This window comes from Oncorhynchus keta, chromosome 2 (assembly GCF_023373465.1).
Source record: "Oncorhynchus keta strain PuntledgeMale-10-30-2019 chromosome 2, Oket_V2, whole genome shotgun sequence".
NCBI classification, from domain to species: Eukaryota; Metazoa; Chordata; class Actinopteri; order Salmoniformes; family Salmonidae; genus Oncorhynchus; species Oncorhynchus keta.
In genome coordinates this window covers 64080132-64097916 of record NC_068422.1, presented here as the reverse complement: position 1 = coordinate 64097916, position 17785 = coordinate 64080132, and the positions used below count along the sequence as shown (strand labels likewise).

Genomic DNA, 17785 nt, shown 5'->3' with positions numbered 1-17785 from the left:
CAAGTTCCCCCCTTCTCATTTGTCCCTCTCTGTATGTAATCAATGTGTATACATTTGAATACTAGGAGCCCATCTCTCTCACCGGTCTTATAGGTATGACTTCACCAAGATGAGGCCAAGGTCACAGGAGCCCCAGATGGGTGATGGCTATACCGATAGGAATGGGGTGGACCAGGGGGCAGGATGCTCAGATTGACTCAGATAGGATCCTGCTGTCTCTCAGTCCAGGTCACTCTCATGGTGTGTACACACAGTGTCAATGAGCGACTGGGAGACGGGGAGGACTAATATGATGATATGACTTAGGTGAAGGAGCTAGCTTCTCTGCACTTAATCTGAGGTTGAAGGGTCTGCTTGTTCAACAGGAGTAATCAGACGGAGTTGGGGCAACCCCTCTCCCTCCCACTGGGGCACGTGTAGGGACAGGGGTGTAGTCCGAGCCAACCCTGGGTATAGGGAGAGGGAGGGGTGTGGATAGGGTGGGGTTTGACCAGATAACCCCTGAGCACCAGGATTAGGGAGTAGAGGGTTAAATCCCGTCGGAGCTAAACCCCTTGTACGCTGTCCAGAAATCTGGGTGAAATCTGGGTTCAGCTCTCTAGAGCCATACCTCTGACAGCACTGGTGAGATTTAACCCTGATGTTAGAGGCTATCAGACTAAGAGATTGCATGTATTAGATACTAGAACTCCAGATGTGACTCTTCCTACTCTCATATTATCTATCATATTGCCTAGTCACTTTACCCCTACAGTATGTACATAGCTACCTCAATCACCTTGTACCTCTGCACATCGACTCGGTACGGGTACTCCCTGTATTTATGTTATTTTTATTTGTTATTCACTTTCTATTTATTCTTCGTGTCACTATTTCAATTTCTGTTGTCTTTTAATTCTGCGTTGTTGGAAAAAGCCCCGTTAAGTCAGCATTTCACTGTTGGTCTACACCTTGTTGTTTACGACGCATGTGACAAGTAAAATTAGATTTGAATTGGAGTGCGTGTTTCTTCACTGGAGTGTATACTCTGAGGCTCTTTCTAAGCCAGTAACACCGGTGGTTGCTTGGCTCAGCTTCTTTGGGAGCAAGTGAAGTGGCCCTCTCGGAGTCCGGGATCAGCTTTTTCCAAATGTTCTTCCTCGGCTAAAAATAGCCTGATGTTTATCAGAGTTCCAGGTTACTCACTCACAGTCTCACTCTCACTATACACATACTGTACACTACACTCACACACACTGCGTAGGCCTCTGTCCTTAATATCTTTATTTGGACTAGGGCAGGAGTGTGTATATTACCTCCAGGTTGCTGCTGTCTGTTGGAGTGAATATTAAACACACCTCAGTCTGTTTGGTGGTCTGTCTGGCTTGTCGGTCTGCAGTATACATTACGTTGACTGACCGTTTTCCCGAGTGTTTGCCTAACCTCTGTGTTGTGCTCTCTTTCAGGCGCCACCAGAGACATTGGATCAGCTCTTACCAGGATGTGCATGCGGCATCGCAGCATCGAGGCCAAACTGCGCCATTTCACCAAGTAAGTCCCGCCCTCTTACACAGGCATCCTCCTATAGGCCTAGCTCTGTCCCTGCTATCACTCCATTGGTGGGGATTGGTCCTGTGAACTGTCAGTCACTGCTCTGTGTAAACCGTATCTTTGACGATGGTAGCCAACAATAATGAGTAGTAGCTGTCATCCCATCCATGTTCAAACAAACTGTGACTCTTGTTTTTGGTTCAGAAGCTACAACCGTATGGAAATGCGAATAGGTGGCAGGTCTAAATGTACATTTATGTGGCAGACACTCTTATCCAGAGAGACTTACAGGAGCAATTAGGGTTGTGCCTTGCTCAAGGGCACATCGGCAGATTTTTCACCTCGTCGGCTCTGTGATTCGAATCAACAACCTTTTGACGACTGGCGCAACACTCTTTACCGCTAGGTTACCTGCCGCCCAGACTCTCTTCACGGTGGGAGAGGGAATTCACACGTGTCATCCTCCACTGAGTGAGCTACCGGTCATGGGTTTTCCATGTAAATCTATCCCAGTGTTTGGGTCGGGTCTGTGGTAATGTGGAAATAGCAGTGCAGAACACTTGTGCGTGTGTGATTTAGACACAAGATCACCTCAGACTGGTTATTCTACACACTATCTAGACTGGAACCCTCTCTCCCTAAAATGTGTGATGCAGACAGGAGACGGAGGGAGGTGAAAACAGAATATGAGGACAAAAACCCTCCATCTCCCCATCCTCCATCTTCCTCCCTCCCTCCCCTCTCCCCAAATCCCAAGCACCTCATTATAGGACGTCTGTAGACTCTTCTCTCGGACACGTAGACTAAATGAATGGAACCACCAGCAGCAAGCAGCCCACTCTGTTCTAGACCACACAGTAAATCTCAAAGAAAGGAATCCATTATATTATGTCTGCAGTCTCGAATGATTTATTTTCCAAATTAGAAGCTATTACCAACATGGTGGTGTCTGTGGTGATGAGGATGGTGGTGTCTTGGTGGGGGGTGTTTACATTCCTAACAAAGCATTTCTGGGAGCAAAAGTTTTCTGACCCTGTGGTGGCACATCAACACCGGTCTCCTAACCCGTCTACTTTGCGCCACACTATAAACAGGGCTGGAGTCCACATCAGCACTGTGCTGTCAGTCTGTGATTGGTCGACCTGGGAGACTGCCGTTTCCACACTCCACCATGGGACTCCCAGCTCATCCTGGAGTGATGGGGGTGTGCAGATGTGTCACATACCAGAAATAGTGAAGTGGGACGAGCCACGAAGGAGAATTTATATAACCGCTTTCCCTTTCTAAAGATCTCATACCTTAGAGCGTATATTTTCCATGGTTTCATAAGAAAAACATATCATTTTTAGAATTCATCATGGCAAAGACTCATTTTGTCCACGTGTTCCATGTGACGTGTGCCAGATGAAGCCACATTGTTACATTTTAAATGGTTAAGAAAATCATTATAGCCTCCCGAGTGGCGCAGCGGTCTAAGGCAGTGACTCGACCTTCGCCTCATCCCGAGCCCGTTAGGGAGCTGCAACGATGAGACAAGATCGTAAATTGGATATCACGAAATTGAGGAGAAAAAGTGGGTAAAAATAAATAGCTACAGAAGGACCAAAAATAAAAAAAGTAAAAATAAATACGCCCCCCAAATAATAATCCAAGTAAATCGTTATTATAACCGTTAATTAACACACCCGTTGTACCTCGCGCTTTCTCTTTCCCTCTGTCCTCCCAGTGCTCTGATGGAGAGCTTGATCACTCCTCTCCAGGACAGGATTGAGGATTGGAAGAAGACCGCCAACCAGCTGGACAAGGACCATGCCAAAGGTGAATAATAATATTATTTGATTGGATTTATATGGTGCCTTTCTACTCAAAGCGCTTTACATAATAGTAAGGGGGGAAACTCGCTTCATCCACCACCAAATGTGTGACACCCAACCTGGGTGATGCTTGGCAACCGTTGTTGTGCCAGAGCGCTCACTGCACATCAGCGAGCATGGTGGAGAGGTGAGGAGTGATGTATGGCAAGTAGGAATGAGGGGGGGATGACTAGGTGGCCATAATGAAAACATCATGATGGAGGTGGGACACAGGCAGGGTACCTCTGGCCAATCATATTCCCCTCTGTCTCCGCTGTCCAAAGTGGATGACATTCTGTCCCCTCTCTCTCCTCCAGAGTACAAGAGATCTCGTCATGAGATCAAGAAGAAGTCCTCAGACACCATGAAACTGCAGAAGAAGGCCCGGAAAGGTAGGCTGCTCCTCTTCTCGCTCTCTCCGGCTGACAGCTAGCATGGCTGAACACTCCAAACTGCCCTCTCCGGCGATCCAGCGCTCTATCACAGCAGGTTGTGCATTTTGTTTGGGCTCGATAACTATAGGTTAACCCAGGCATTCTCTGTTACGTAACGGTCTCAGCTGTGGCTTCCCTTCAGCATGACATTACAGTAGTACTAGAAGTAGTGCTGAAAATGTCAAGGTCAAATTCTCAAGGTGAGATCCTTTGCCAAGGCATTCTGACTATATCAGTGTTTTTTTTGTGTGTTTTCTTTTTAAAGCGTTTGACATAGCTGACGTGTGTTTGCAGATTGTTGACGATTACAGTTTGGTCTTTAAAAGGGCCATCGCCTCAAATCACTACAGAGAAGGGGGTGAAATGAGGGAAGCCGCAGTGAGAACATAGCTCCACTCCATGTTAGTGAAGACTGAAGTTATAGAGCAACACTCTCCCCTGGTGGTCAGGATGATAATGACAGGCCTTCCCTCATTCGCGATAAAACAGTTCACTCTGATCCAGCAGCCAATAAATACTGTTGTCTATTTAAGGCTGTTTCTAGACAGTTGCCAGGCAGATGCAAGAATCTAAAATGATGAACTGAGGTGTATTTAATCTGAAAACCGGTGGACATTGATGTTTGGGTCGAATTGGTGTTTGATTTGGCTGCAACGGTGTTTTTGCTCTAACCGTGCGCACTTTGGCTGTGAACTGAGCTGTGATGGCTTCCTTGTACTAACCCTAACGATGAGCTCAACGATCTCTGCTCTCTCTCCTTTACCCCTGTCACCCCTCTGACCCTCTATATGTCCCCCAAATTCCTCCTCTCAACCATCTTTGTTGTCCCTTCCTCCTTTTTCTCTCCCCTCCTTTCTCCCTCTCTGTCTGTGGTTGATTTCCGTTCTGTAGAAATCCAGGGTAAGTATGTGGTTCTCGTCCCACAACACTGCTATGCAATGCTACAGCTTCTTCTTTACATGTATTTTGTGTAGAGGGGCTTCCCATGACCAAAAAAAGGACTATTGGGAGACAGTAAATGGCTACGTGATTTACATCACTATAATGCATTTGGCCTGATACACTCATCCTCAGGTAGTTTTGCCCGCTAGCTGCAACCATTAAACGTCTTCTTTCCGAGCCCTCTGGAAAGCTGCCCTGTGACATTTGTGACTCCTGCATGACCTGTTGTTCTAAAGCTCTTTCTGCTTTCTGCTCACAGCACTGGTTGCTGTTGACTTAAGACCCCCCCTCCCCCTCCATGCTTCTCTACCATGGGCATCTCTGACACTACTCCCTGCTGCATGACTTAACATTACAAGACATTTTGAAGACACTTTCATTTGTTCATTTTTTTTTTCATTATTTGGTTTATCTCATGTAGATGCTGTACCAGTGTAGTATTTGTAGATCATTCTGTCCTGTGTCCATGGTGTCTGTTATTGGCTTGGGGGACCGAGAAGGGAGGGATGGGAGGAGGGGAGGGGCGACATTTTGTCCCTTCAAGCCCAGACACACCACACATTTTCTAATCTTTTCTTTCTCTCCTTCTCCTCTCTCTTGTGTGTCACACTTGGGTTTTCCCTTGTGCCCTCTGTTACCCTCTTCTCCTGCTTTTGTCCTTCTACCATCCTCGTCCCGCTCCCTGCATTCTCTCTCCATTCCCAATCCCCGCCACTCCCTGTATACTATGTCCCTGCCCTCTGTTTCCCTTTCCCTGCTCCTTGTTCCTGTCACCCTGTCCCCTGTGCTCTTCCTCCTGGCTTCCCAGGCCGAGGGGACCTGCAGCCCCAGCTGGATAGTGCCATGCATGATGTGAATGACATGTACCTGCTGATGGAGGAGACAGAGAAGCAGGCGGTGCGCCGCGCTCTGGTGGAGGAGAGGGGACGCTTCTGCACCTTCATCGGCTTCCTGCAGCCTGTAGTGGTAAGACTGGAGGGGAGGCGGGGGCCGTATGGGGAGGGAAACACCAGGGAGCTGGGGTGAGACATAGGACCAATCCCTAATCGTCCCGTCATCCCTACGCTTTATGCACTTGTGGAGATCTGAGAGGTTTTGATTGGTGCAAGCAATATGGTAAAACTTCCATCGAGCCTATCAGAGGGTGAGGTGGAGCTATTACCAGGTTGATCATACCAATCAAATCCTATCATGTGTTTAGGGGACGATTTGGGATTGGTCAAGAGTGAATATGAAACGGGAGGAGGGGAGACTTGTCAGGGGCTTGGGGGGAGTCAATAAGCCACCAGCTAAAATATATTGACATTGCCCTCTAGTGTTGAGTCAAAGCTGAACAGTTGTAGTCATTCACATAAGGCCAGCGCTATTGCCATAAATAATAACACTAACTGACTGAAGTGAGTCTCGTTGTTTTGATCAGAATGGAGAGATTGCCATGCTGGGAGAGATCACTCACCTCCAGGCCATTATTGATGACCTCACTGTGCTCACCACTGATCCCCACAAACTGCCCCCCGCCAGCGAGCAGGTGCCGACGCTCTCTTCTAAGATATATTTGTATTATTTTTAGTCTAGTATTTTAGTATAATGCACCATCTCTCAGTCCCACTGTCTAGACAGAGGTCATGAAATGCTCGGTGGAACAGTGCTTGTGTGATAGAGTGAAATGTGCCATATCAATAATAGCATCATAATGTGTACCAGCAAGCAATATGCTATTCATTTATCTGAATGTGATAAAAATGTCTGTTTGTACAGAGTTTGATTAGTAATGCCTAGGAATTCCAATAGGGGAAGCATGCAGTTTACCAGCTCATGCATTACAACTTAAGCTAATGCTAATGTGTCCGTGTGAATCGTTCTCATATTTCCCGCCTTTCAGGGGTATAAGTCTTATATGGTGCTGACTGGTTTGTCCTCGCTCTCTCCCAGGTGATTAAAGACCTGAAGGGTTCAGACTACAGCTGGTCCTACCAGACCCCTCCCTCCTCCCCCAGCAGTTCTGGCTCCAGGAAGAGCAGCATGTGCAGGTACGAACCAGAGGGAGACAGGACACATGGACTAGAAATACAGACATTTGTATTGACCTGGATTCATTTGATTTGATCAACAAACGGGGGGTTCTTTGTTTTGATCCAAGGTGTGTGGATGATATGTTGTAGGCTATGTGAGTGTGATCATGCAGTATATCTGACAATAAAAGGCGACAGGGAAAGTGTCAGTGAGAGGTGGCGATCAGATATGTGTCGTGTCTTAGCAAAAGAGGCGCCCCTGCATGGCTACACACGTCTGTCTGTATGAGAGTCTACTGAGCGTCTGTCTGCTGGTCCATGTGTCTGTTGTCCTACTGTGTCCTCTGTCCTCACAGTTTAATCACAGATGGCACCATATGGCTTGCAACACTCAGTGCACTAAAAAAAGTCTCTTTTTCTTCTCTTAGTGGTGAAAATTACAACTTAAAACAGACTTGTTTGATGATAACGAATAGCACATAACATTTATGATAGATTTTAGAGATTTTTTCAAAATAATCCCTGTTTCCATGTGTGAAGTGGGACACTTATTAGGTCTGAAGTGGTGTCTTCTATTCTGAAGAAGTATCTCTCAGGCTTGTCACGATAGTGCTCTGATGTGTCGCTTGTGTCACTGTCTGGGAGGCCATGTCTTTGGGCATGCCAGCAACTCTGCCCTGTACCCTGTGTGTCTAATCTACCCATGCTTGGTTCTCACATGTTCTTAACTTGTCTTTCAATGTTTCCTCCTCCCTTCCCAACCCTCTACCTCTGACCCCCTCCTCCACCCTCAACATGTCTATCCCCATCCCTGCATGCGTGTCTCCCAATCTCTCCACTCCACATTCACACTTACCCTTGGTGTTCTGTGTGTTTGGCCTCTTCTCTATTTCCTGTGGTTTGATCACTTCCTATTCCTCTGTATTTGCACGGCCTCTCTCTCTTCCTGTGTGTTTGGCTTCTCCACTCTGTGCTTCCTTCCCCCCTATTCTGGTTGGGTTCCCCTATTTCACTGCTGCTGCTTTCTACTTTCAACTTCAACTTGGAAATGTCCTCATCTTAACCTCTGACCATCATATAAACAACCCGGCTCTCTCATATGAACTCTACTCATCATATAAACTACCCGGCTCTCTCATATGAACTCTACCCATCATATAAACCACCCGTCTCTCTCATATGAACTCTACCCATCATATAAACTACCCGTCTCTCTCATATGAACTCTACCCATCATATAAACTACCCGTCTCTCTCATATGAACTCTACCCATCATATAAACCACCCGTCTCTCTCATATGAACTCTACCCACTGCTTGCTCTGCTCCTCTGGCCGATACATCACTGTACCTCACTACCATCAATCTCCCTTCTTTTCCCCTTTCCGTCTCACTTCATCACACTCTCCCCATATCCATCTCTACACACCATCATTCAATTTCCTACCTTCTCCACCTCTTACTTCATAAATGTGGTTTATATGATATCCCCATACCTTAAACACTTCCCTTCACCCTGCCTGACCCTCTTCCCTGCCCCCTCACCACCCTCTCACCCTGGCCCCACCCCCCTGCAGCAGTGTGAACAGCGCCCACAGTAGCGCCTCTCGCTCCTCCGGAGGCTCTCAGACTCACTCACCCAGTTCGTCCTATCGCTACCGCAGCCTGGCCCAGCCGCCACCAGGGAACGCTCACCGCCTCAGCAGCGTCTCCTCCCACGACTCCGGCTTCATATCACAGGACGCCAACGTCTACTCCAAGCCTCCCTCGCCCATGCCCTCTGACATCACCAGCCAGGTATGACTGCCGTCACAGATATGTATGGTGTGACTGCCGTCACGGATATGTATGGTGTGACTGCCGTCACGGATATGTATGGTGTGACTGCCGCCACGGATATGTATGGTGTGACTGCCGCCACGGATATGTATGGTGTGACTGCCGCCACGGATATGTATGGTGTGACTGCCGCCACGGATATGTATGGTGTGACTGCCGCCACGGATATGTATGGTGTGACTGCCGCCACGGATATGTATGGTGTGACTATGTATGGTGCGCCACGGATATGTATGGTGCGACTGCCGCCACCGCCACGGATATGTATGGTGCGACTGCCGCCACGGATATGTATGGTACTGCCGCCACGGATATGTATGGTGCGACTGCCGCCACGGATATGTGGTGGTGCCGCCACGGATATGACTGCCGCCACGGATATGTATGGTGTGACTGCCGCCACGGATATGTATGGTGTGACTGCCGCCACGGATATGTATGGTGTGACTGCCGCCACGGATATGTATGGTGTGACTGCCGCCACGGATATGCATGGTGTGACTGCCGCCACGGATATGTATGGTGTGACTGCCGCCACGGATATGTATGGTGTGACTGCCGCCACGGATATGTATGGTGTGACTGCCGCCACGGATATGTATGGTGTGACTGCCGCCACGGATATGTATGGTGTGACTGCCGCCACGGATATGTATGGTGTGACTGCCGCCACGGATATGTATGGTGTGACTGCCGCCACGGATATGTATGGTGTGACTGCCGCCACGGATATGTATGGTGTGACTGCCGTCGCTGCAGTGCTGAAACGTAGCTCCGCCCCCTCCTTGGTTTTATTTCCTCCACTCTTCTGCCCGACGTCTCTTGGTTTTGCATTCATTCTCCTTCTTGACCTCTCTCCCTTTCTGCAGAAGTCATCAAGCTCCGCATCCTCCGAGGCATCCGAGACCTGCCAGTCAGTCAGTGAGTGCAGCTCTCCCACAACGGTAAGTACAACGGCTCCCTCGCTCTCCTGTCGCAATGTGTGGATCTCCCGTTTCTTTCATTCTGTCACACGATTAACGAATACACTATAGCCGTGCTCATTTTAGTTGTCTGGGTTTTGCGTACTGTAATGTTTTGCCGTATACGGTGTATGAGAGAAGCTGGTAAAACTGACCAGCTGGATTCTCTCCCTAAGTATGTGTACTTCATCAGCCCAGGGGAACTTGTGGTCATCTGCTCTGTCACCGCTGATTTCTCGTCTTTGCCCTCTTCTGCTACTCATACACTTTGTGTGTGTTTGGGACTGCAGATGCACGTACTTGCGTGCATGCACCTGTGTGTTTGTGTGTGTATGTATGTACGGTATGACCCAGAGGTCACATCACAAAGGCTCCTCCCATAAGCCTTTGGCGTTGATGGACGCTCTGACGATCACGATCTTGTCTCTCCGTTCCGCAGTTTGGCTCGTCCTTCGCTACCTTCCGTCCTGCTCTCTCTCACACTGGCTCCATCAGGCCTCTCTCTGTCATACTTCCTGCGTCCCCACCCTATAACTGCTCCCCTGGATCCAACACTACCTCTCCCACATCAAAGGTTCCTTGCTGGAAGGTTTGTTTTCATCTGCACACTTTACTTTGCAATTTTTGGTTATTTATTTTTTTGGTTTGTGTTTCTTGAGTTAACGCTTATTCACCAGATTTTTCTTTTCATTTCACCATCTGCTTAACTCATTCATGACTTCATTACTTTGCTCCCTAACCTGTGTGCCTTTTGTGTTGTCGTTGGCCAACAGTCTCACCCCCTGGTGTCAAATCTCATGTGTGATGATTTACTAAACTGAGCAGGCCATGGGTGGAACCCATTTCACCTTTCGAAGTCTCACAAACTCAAAAGGCTTCAAACCAATAAACCCACTCATCAACTTGGCCCAATACCAAACACTCACTCGCACACAATGAGGAATCTCCCGCCCCCACACTGTACCCAGATGAAAGGCGTCAAACTGCTGGATAGTGGACGGGTCTCTCTCATTACAGAGTTCACTCTGTTGCTTTTCACTGCTTCTTATTAACCACCCCCACCTCTTCAGGATTGGTCCAAGGCAGGTTCTTATGAGCAGCCATTGGCTGCCACGCTTCAGCGGCGGAAGGAGCCCCTGGATAGGCTGAGGGAGAGCGAGGTATCCCCGGGCTCCCAGGGATATGCTGGTGCTCACCCAGACGATGTCCAGAGGCCCCGAATGACCCCCGCCACCATCGCTGCCAAGGTAACAGAGATTTACCTCACAATGGTGTGAATACAAGACACATTCAGCTATATCACAACTGTTGTATTTTAACCCCAAATTGGATTTTGGTGGTTATAGTCTGTCCGTTGTGCTTGGTAGTGGTCCCGTGCTCCTACCGTATGATGTGTTTTCTAAGGCAATTGATTGCGATAGGGTTAGATCCTAGATTGCAAAACGATTCTGGAAACCTTGAACTTATTTATCATCCTAATCATGCGTTAGTCCACTAGTCACGTGTAGCTCAGTTGGTAGAGCATGAAGCTTTCAGAGGAAGGGTTGTGCGTTCAATTCCTATGAGGGACCTGTATGAAGAAAAGTACTCTGATGTACGCGCTCTAAGTTGCTCTGGATAAGAGCGTCTGCTAAATGACAATGCGTTGTTGCTTCCTCCCAGCACGGCGAAGAGGTGTCTCCAGCAGCCAGTGACCTGGCCATGGTCCTGACCCGTGGTCTCAGCATGGAGCAGCAGAAGAGCAACAGGGACTCCCTGCAGTACTCTAGTGGCTACAGCACCCAGACCACCACGCCCTCCTGCTCCGAGGACACTATCCCCTCTCAGGGTACCACTCTGACACGTACACTTCTTCTCTCGTAGAGTAAACACCAATACATACAGAAGTCAACCTCACTTACATTAACCAACAGAGAATGCACTCACTGTCCTCTCTCAAGGTAACAGACATGTACTATACCCACTCACAACTTAAAGAGTACACACATCCCTTTACTTGGTAGCTCTCCACCGAGATGCAACACTCTGAATAGCACACCACATCCCTCCCGTCTTTCTCTCTCCCCCAGGGTCGGATTATGACTGCTACTCTGTGAATGGAGATGCCGAAGGTGAGGCGTCAACTGACTTTGACAAGTCCTCCACCATCCCCCGCCACAGCAACATCGGCCAGAACTACCGCCGCATGATCCAGACCAAGAGGCCGGCCAGCACCGCTGGTCTGCCCAGTGGGGCCCAGGGCGGAGTGCCTGGAGGGGGAGGGGGCATTGGGACCCCTGGGACTGCCACCATCCGCCGAACCCCATCCACCAAGCCGGGTGTGAGGCGCACCCTGTCCAACGCGGGCCCCATCCCCATCCGCCCCCCCATAGTGCCAGTGAAGACACCCACTGTGCCTGATGCTCCTGGGGGGTACCCCGGGCCTCCGGTACGTGTGGGCAGTGAGGAGTGTGTGTTCTACGTGGCGGATGACTCCTCCCCCAACACGTTGGAGTATGTGAAGGCCTCTCCCAAGCGTCTGAGCCTGCCCAACACAGCGTGGGGGTCTGGGGGAGCGATGGAGATGAGTGTGTATGTCCAGCACGGCTCTGAGGAGGACCAGATGATAGCCGCTAACCGCCACAGCCTGGTGGAGAAGATAGGAGAGCTGGTGGCCAGTGCCCATGCCCTTGGGGAGGGACAGTTCCCTTTCCCTAACCTTCCTGATGACCCCCCACCTGGCCCGGCCCCCCAGCACGACCTCCAGGCCACCGGGTCAGGCACCGACGTGCTGGTGTCCATCCGCAGGGGTGTGCGGCTCCGCAAGACCGTCTCCAACGACAGGTCAGCGCCCAGGATTTTGTGATGGTCCACAGCGGAGCGGAGGGAGCGCAGCCTGCACCCACCGTGGTGCCCCAACCACTACATACAGTACTGACACTGTAGTAAAGAAGTGAATATGACAACAGAAGATTACAAAAAAAAAAAAAAAGTTTTAATTAGAAGTAAATGACAAATAACAATAATAATGCTGATAATGAAAAAGTAAAGGATGAATAATAATGACAGGCTCTGGCCACTATAACTCTGTCGTGTCTGGGCGCATGTTTGTTTAATTAGCACCACCATCACCATGGGATCCTCAGACTGTATATAGAGACTCTGTCTGGACTGACTGCCGAGAGAGAGACTGTTTATAGGGACCTGGACTTCCAGCCACCCTCTCCACCTCCTCCCACAACCCCCTCCCCATTCTAGAGTAAAACAGAGGGAAGCAGGTGGCGGAGAGACAGATGAAAAGTGGGGTCAATAGGGGGTCCCATCTCTCCCTTTAGCTTGGGCCACAAGGCTCTGACAATGCACTGTTAGCTTTAAACCATGGCTAACCGTGTGTGTGTGTGTGTGTGTGTGTGTGCACGCGTGTAAGAGGTGGGCAGAGTTCTGCTGCAGGTCAGCCGGTTGTATTTGAGGGTGGGGCTTCTCTCCTCTGTGTCATTTGTTGTTACCCTCACACGGGGCACACACTGGCTAAATCAACGTCGTTTCCACATCATTTGAATGAAATGACGTTGGACCGACGTGGAATAGACGTTGAATTGACGTTTGTGCCCAGTGGACTGTTTTTATTGTGATATTTGATTTCCTGTTCCCACTGTATGAGAAGCTACAAAATGAAGCCAGGCGTATATATTTTCTAAATCCAGAGAGAACATGTTAATAAGAAATGGAGCAATAAATGTGTTTTATTTTCTGCTTGCGGAGTGGAGGAGAAACAGAAGCTGTTATCTTAGGTTTAGGTTCTCTTCAGGCATCATCAGGCATGCTTAAGTACACATGACAGTGGCTGTCTAACTCTGGCCATTGGCTTTTCTCAAGTCCTGGCCTGATGTGTTAAAAAAAAAACAGAAAAATCCTAGAAAACTGAAGCACTTTGAAGGTTAGTTTCTAGTGTGACCACTAGGAGTCAGTGTGGTCACGCTATGTGATGAGACGAGGGTGCTGGGGGAGTGAGACAGTTGGTTGTCATGCGGTGTGCTGAGTGCGTGCCACAGACCAGTGAGTGAAGCAGTTCAATTGGTGAGAGAATAGGAAGATCGAAAAAGGAAGTGATGAAGAAATGTGGGAAATGGGAACGGAAGGTTACGCCATTGGAGATATGGTTATGTACAATGGTTCCATGCTGAAAAGGTTGAATTCCAAAAAAAAAACTGATTTATAATGTAGATCATAACATTTATGTAAAGAGTGGGATGGTAAGCTGCTGTACTAGTCATTACCTGTTGTGAGTCTCAAACATGAGATCCATAGCTCATGTGCAGCCTTACTCGGGAGCTGGCTTTGCTAAAGACATTAGAATGAAAGTGACTATAGCCAGAGAGAAACAGTTTGGATAATGTAAGGGGTTGCCAGAAGAAGAAGGCGGATATTTATGTTTACAGAGTTAGCTGGAAGAGAGTTGCTGCAGCGCAGAGAGATGGAATGAGCATTTCACTGCCTGTTCGTTCAAGAGTCAAGAGTCAGACGCACAGGTGGAAGTCAAGACTAGAAACTGTATGAATATATAGTAACCCTTCATAAAATTATGTTGCCATATTTTTGCAATAATGTTATGCTGTAGTCTTACTTTTGTCAATGAAAAAAATAATAATTCCAGAGAACAATGAATCACAGTGATATAGGATCTGAGCAGGCAGAGAGAGCATTATTCTGACCTTTGTACTGTAGGGTAGTGATGAACTTCATGGATGTCTGCCCAATGCTCCCTAGCAGTGAATGTTGATGTCCTCACCTTGACGACAATGACCATTGCAAAATGTATCTCGATGCTTATTTTGTTAAAAAAAATGTTTTAATTTATTTTGCTTAAATAGAGCACTGTTTTAGAAATTCCTGTGGCTGTTTTAAAGCGAGGGTCTGCTTTGAGAAGATGAGAGAAACACCTGGTATTGTAGAATATCGCTCATCTGCTGGAGTGCTGAAATAGTACTTCCGCAAGGGGCTCTGTAAGAGGGTGGGTGTGGGTGTGACGCGGAGGAAGGGGAGAGACCAGCAGTCTGGTGGGCGTGGCCCAGGGTGGATGTGACCTCCCGTGTCACAGTGCATTCTCGACCAGAGGATGCTCATCCAGAGAATGTCTGCAAAGCACAGGTCAGAACGATGTATATTTATATATACATATATACATACATATACTGTTTAAGAAGTTGAACACTAATTGTACAGGTCAAATTGCTAGAATTAAAAAAAAAAGTTTAACTCACTTTACTTCACATTACTGAAGAAATGTTTACTGTCTTTAACTGTGCAGACTTAACTCTGGCAATTATTCTGTTCCAATTTCTTGTCATGCTTGAATTACTCTGCTTCATTCTGATTGTGTGTGATGCTCCTTACCGTTCCCGAGACCCCAACTATGTAACCATCACTTCTATCCGAGCATTAGAGCGAGAGAAAGACAGGATGTGGCACAGAGACAGACAGACCGAGTGAGACTGGGCCGTTTGCTAGTGTGTGTTAGACTGAGAGGACCCCTACAGAGGAACTACAGGGATGTCAGTCTTGGTTGTCTCTCTGCCTGGGATGAGGTGACACTCTCCAAGACCCCATGGTGGATGACTAGCAGTCACCTCACTCCCTCACACCCCCACAGCTGGGCTGTCTCTGGGTATGTGAAGGTCTCTCCCTCTTTCCTCACCATCACTTGCTTCTCGCCATCCTCACACTGGGCAGAGATGTCAGTTTAACGTCTAGTTTCGATTTACATTTGGTTGAGTTTTCATCTAACAATAATTCAACATTAAATCAAATAAAAAAATGTATGTTAAAAGTTGGGTGCGAAAAAGACGGATGGCCTGGCGTTGATGACTTTTTGCACGTCCAATTAGTTTTCAAAGTTGATTCAACGTCAACGCATCGTTTTTTGGGGGGTTGGAATGACGTGGAAACAACGTTGATTTAACCAGATTTTGCCCAGTGGGCTACCCCCACTTATACTCTCAATAAATGAACGTGTTTCTTTTTAACCTCTTATCCACCACAACCCCAACTTCTACTAGCAACTCACCCCATAGTTTGCCTCAGCATCAGCTCTTAAGCCAGAGCCAAACCCAAACTCCCAACAGGACATTGACTGAAACACTTTCCCGCTGGGTGCTAATAATGCAAGGACAGGGAATAACTGTGTCGTAACATAAAATGCTAGTTTCACATTAGAAGAACAACACTTCCATGAGAACATGATATGATGTCTCATGCTGGCTGGATTATAGCTAATGAAATCATTTAAATTAAACCTTAGCTTCACTCTAAGTGAGTGTTAATTTGCGATAAGTGCCCATGTGACTTCTCTCTCTCTCTCAAATCGGGTGAGTTGTTTGTCTGTGTATCCTGCTGCGCTTACCACGGGCGGTGTGTCCATAGTGTTAGCGCTGTCGTGAGGGGAATGGAGCAAATGGGTTGACGGGAGTGTTTCAGCATAATACACTTTTCTCTTCATGTCGAGTGAGGTTTGCACAGTGCTGTGTAGAGATGTATTTTTCACTTCCGTGTCTCTGCAAAACAGCCTCGGTCGCAAATGACACTTATTTAAATAGCTTTTTGCATACTTATGCAGATCACTTTCACAATTTCAATAATAGAGAAAATGTGCTTTCATTGCCTTGTGAGTTTCACTGTGTGTGATTTAATACTCCCCCCGCTAAGCTATATAGAAATAACAATGGAACTCATTCATAATGTAGGATACTGGATATGTAACAGCAGTCTATAGGTCTCATTGGGTCTCCATGATGCTTTGCCTAACACAGGTCAACCTGTCCTCCCCTCTTAATCCTGGATAAGAGCTTGGTTAATCAGTCTTATTACTGTAATAACATTAGAAAGTGGATGACTGTATGCCTTTATAGTCTAGGCTGGTGTTAGTGTCCGACCAGTGTGACCTTGCAAATCACTTTATGCCGTTGTAAGGTAGCCAAACAGCCCAAGCTCCTCTTCCTTTAACTAGCTTATAATTCATATGTTCAAGCATATGTCAGGGCAAAGATTGAATCAAGCTGGGTAGCTGTGGGGTGTAGGTCATGTATGGAGGTTATACTGTACGTGGTCTAGGAGTAGTGTGTTTACATTGTCTACAGGTGTTGCGTTGGTGTGTCTTCGTGCTCGTGAAGTCTGCCCTGACGTATGTTGAGGATCTCTGACACTGATGGAGAAACGGACTCTGCCTCGACACAAGGTGGCTACACGCCCACTCTCCCACCCACACACAGCCTGTCCCCATCTATTTAAAAAGACCAACCAAGTCACCCCACAACGATGTCACCATCCGTTAACTCAACTCTGTCAGCTCCTGAGATGTAGTCAGGCAGGGAGGTGACGACTCGCGTTTCCAGGTGCCATGGTAACAGAACTGAATGTCTTATCACTTGTGGATTCTCTGTGGTTTCTTCGCTCTTCCTCTTCCCAGAGCCCAATCCAATATTAAAGCTAAACCAATGCATCTATGAACATGACCCTTGCCACAGTTTTTATGAAGTCATTATTTTCATTACGGTATTGTGAAGAGATATGTGCGCATATGTTTTTTTTGTACAAAACCCCCTCCAATGGAGTCACGTAACGCTACAGGTGCTGTTTTCTGTCTTCTAATTTCTCTCCTCTTCTCTAATTTATTGTGCCCTTTTCTCCGAGGCTGTTTTGCCTCTTTCGCTGATAAGTTTTTCTTTTTATATTATTCATCCTTTCAATTTGGTTTAGTCACTGCTAATGTAACAAAACGCACTGTGATGATTCCAGTATTAATAAAATATGTACTTAAACTGTGCACGAGTTTGAGAGACGAGTCCTTCATTTGGTATTTAAAAATGTGTTTTAGCGGAATAAACAGCTCTCGCTGTTAGGGGCGGCAGGGTGGCCTAGTGGTTAGAGCATTGGACTAGTAACCGGAAGGTTGCAAGTTCAAATCTTCGAGCTGACAAGGTTCAAATCTGTCGTTCTGCCCCTGAACAGGCACTGTTCCTAGGCCGTCATTGAAAATAAGAATTTGTTCTTAACTGACTTGCCTAAAGGTAAAATAAAACTGTTAGAGGTTGATAGGTGGAGCCAAGCCTTTGTTCCGTGTTTGGTCGACAGGGGGCGCCAGAGATCTGCTAGGACTAACACTGAGGATGCTTTAGAACTCAGCAAGACAGATTCTGATTACAGGAGAGGGATGTCTGTCGGTAGCGCCAATTGATGCG

General features: G+C 47.5%; 1 protein-coding gene across 4 annotated transcripts in view; it reads left to right on the top strand.

Moving 5' to 3' along the window:
• Positions 1-17370, top strand: part of mtss1lb (MTSS I-BAR domain containing 2b) — a 71861-nt gene extending 54491 nt beyond the window's left edge. Inside the window, exons 4-15 of one of the 4 annotated variants that reach the window (XM_052480440.1) lie at positions 1446-1530; positions 3257-3348; positions 3701-3775; positions 5568-5725; positions 6180-6287; positions 6692-6789; positions 8436-8568; positions 9480-9554; positions 10012-10161; positions 10643-10819; positions 11235-11400; positions 11642-17370. In XM_052480440.1, coding sequence (XP_052336400.1) covers positions 1446-1530; positions 3257-3348; positions 3701-3775; positions 5568-5725; positions 6180-6287; positions 6692-6789; positions 8436-8568; positions 9480-9554; positions 10012-10161; positions 10643-10819; positions 11235-11400; positions 11642-12417 — 2093 coding nt within the window. In that variant the 3' untranslated portion in view covers positions 12418-17370. Of the gene's footprint in view, positions 1-1445; positions 1531-3256; positions 3349-3700; positions 3776-5567; positions 5726-6179; positions 6288-6691; positions 6790-8348; positions 8569-9479; positions 9555-10011; positions 10162-10642; positions 10820-11234; positions 11401-11641 lie in introns of all 4 variants that reach the window. The other 3 variants (XM_052480435.1, XM_052480444.1, XM_052480442.1) reach the window with 3 other exon arrangements.
• The last annotated feature ends 415 nt before the right edge of the window (positions 17371-17785 follow it).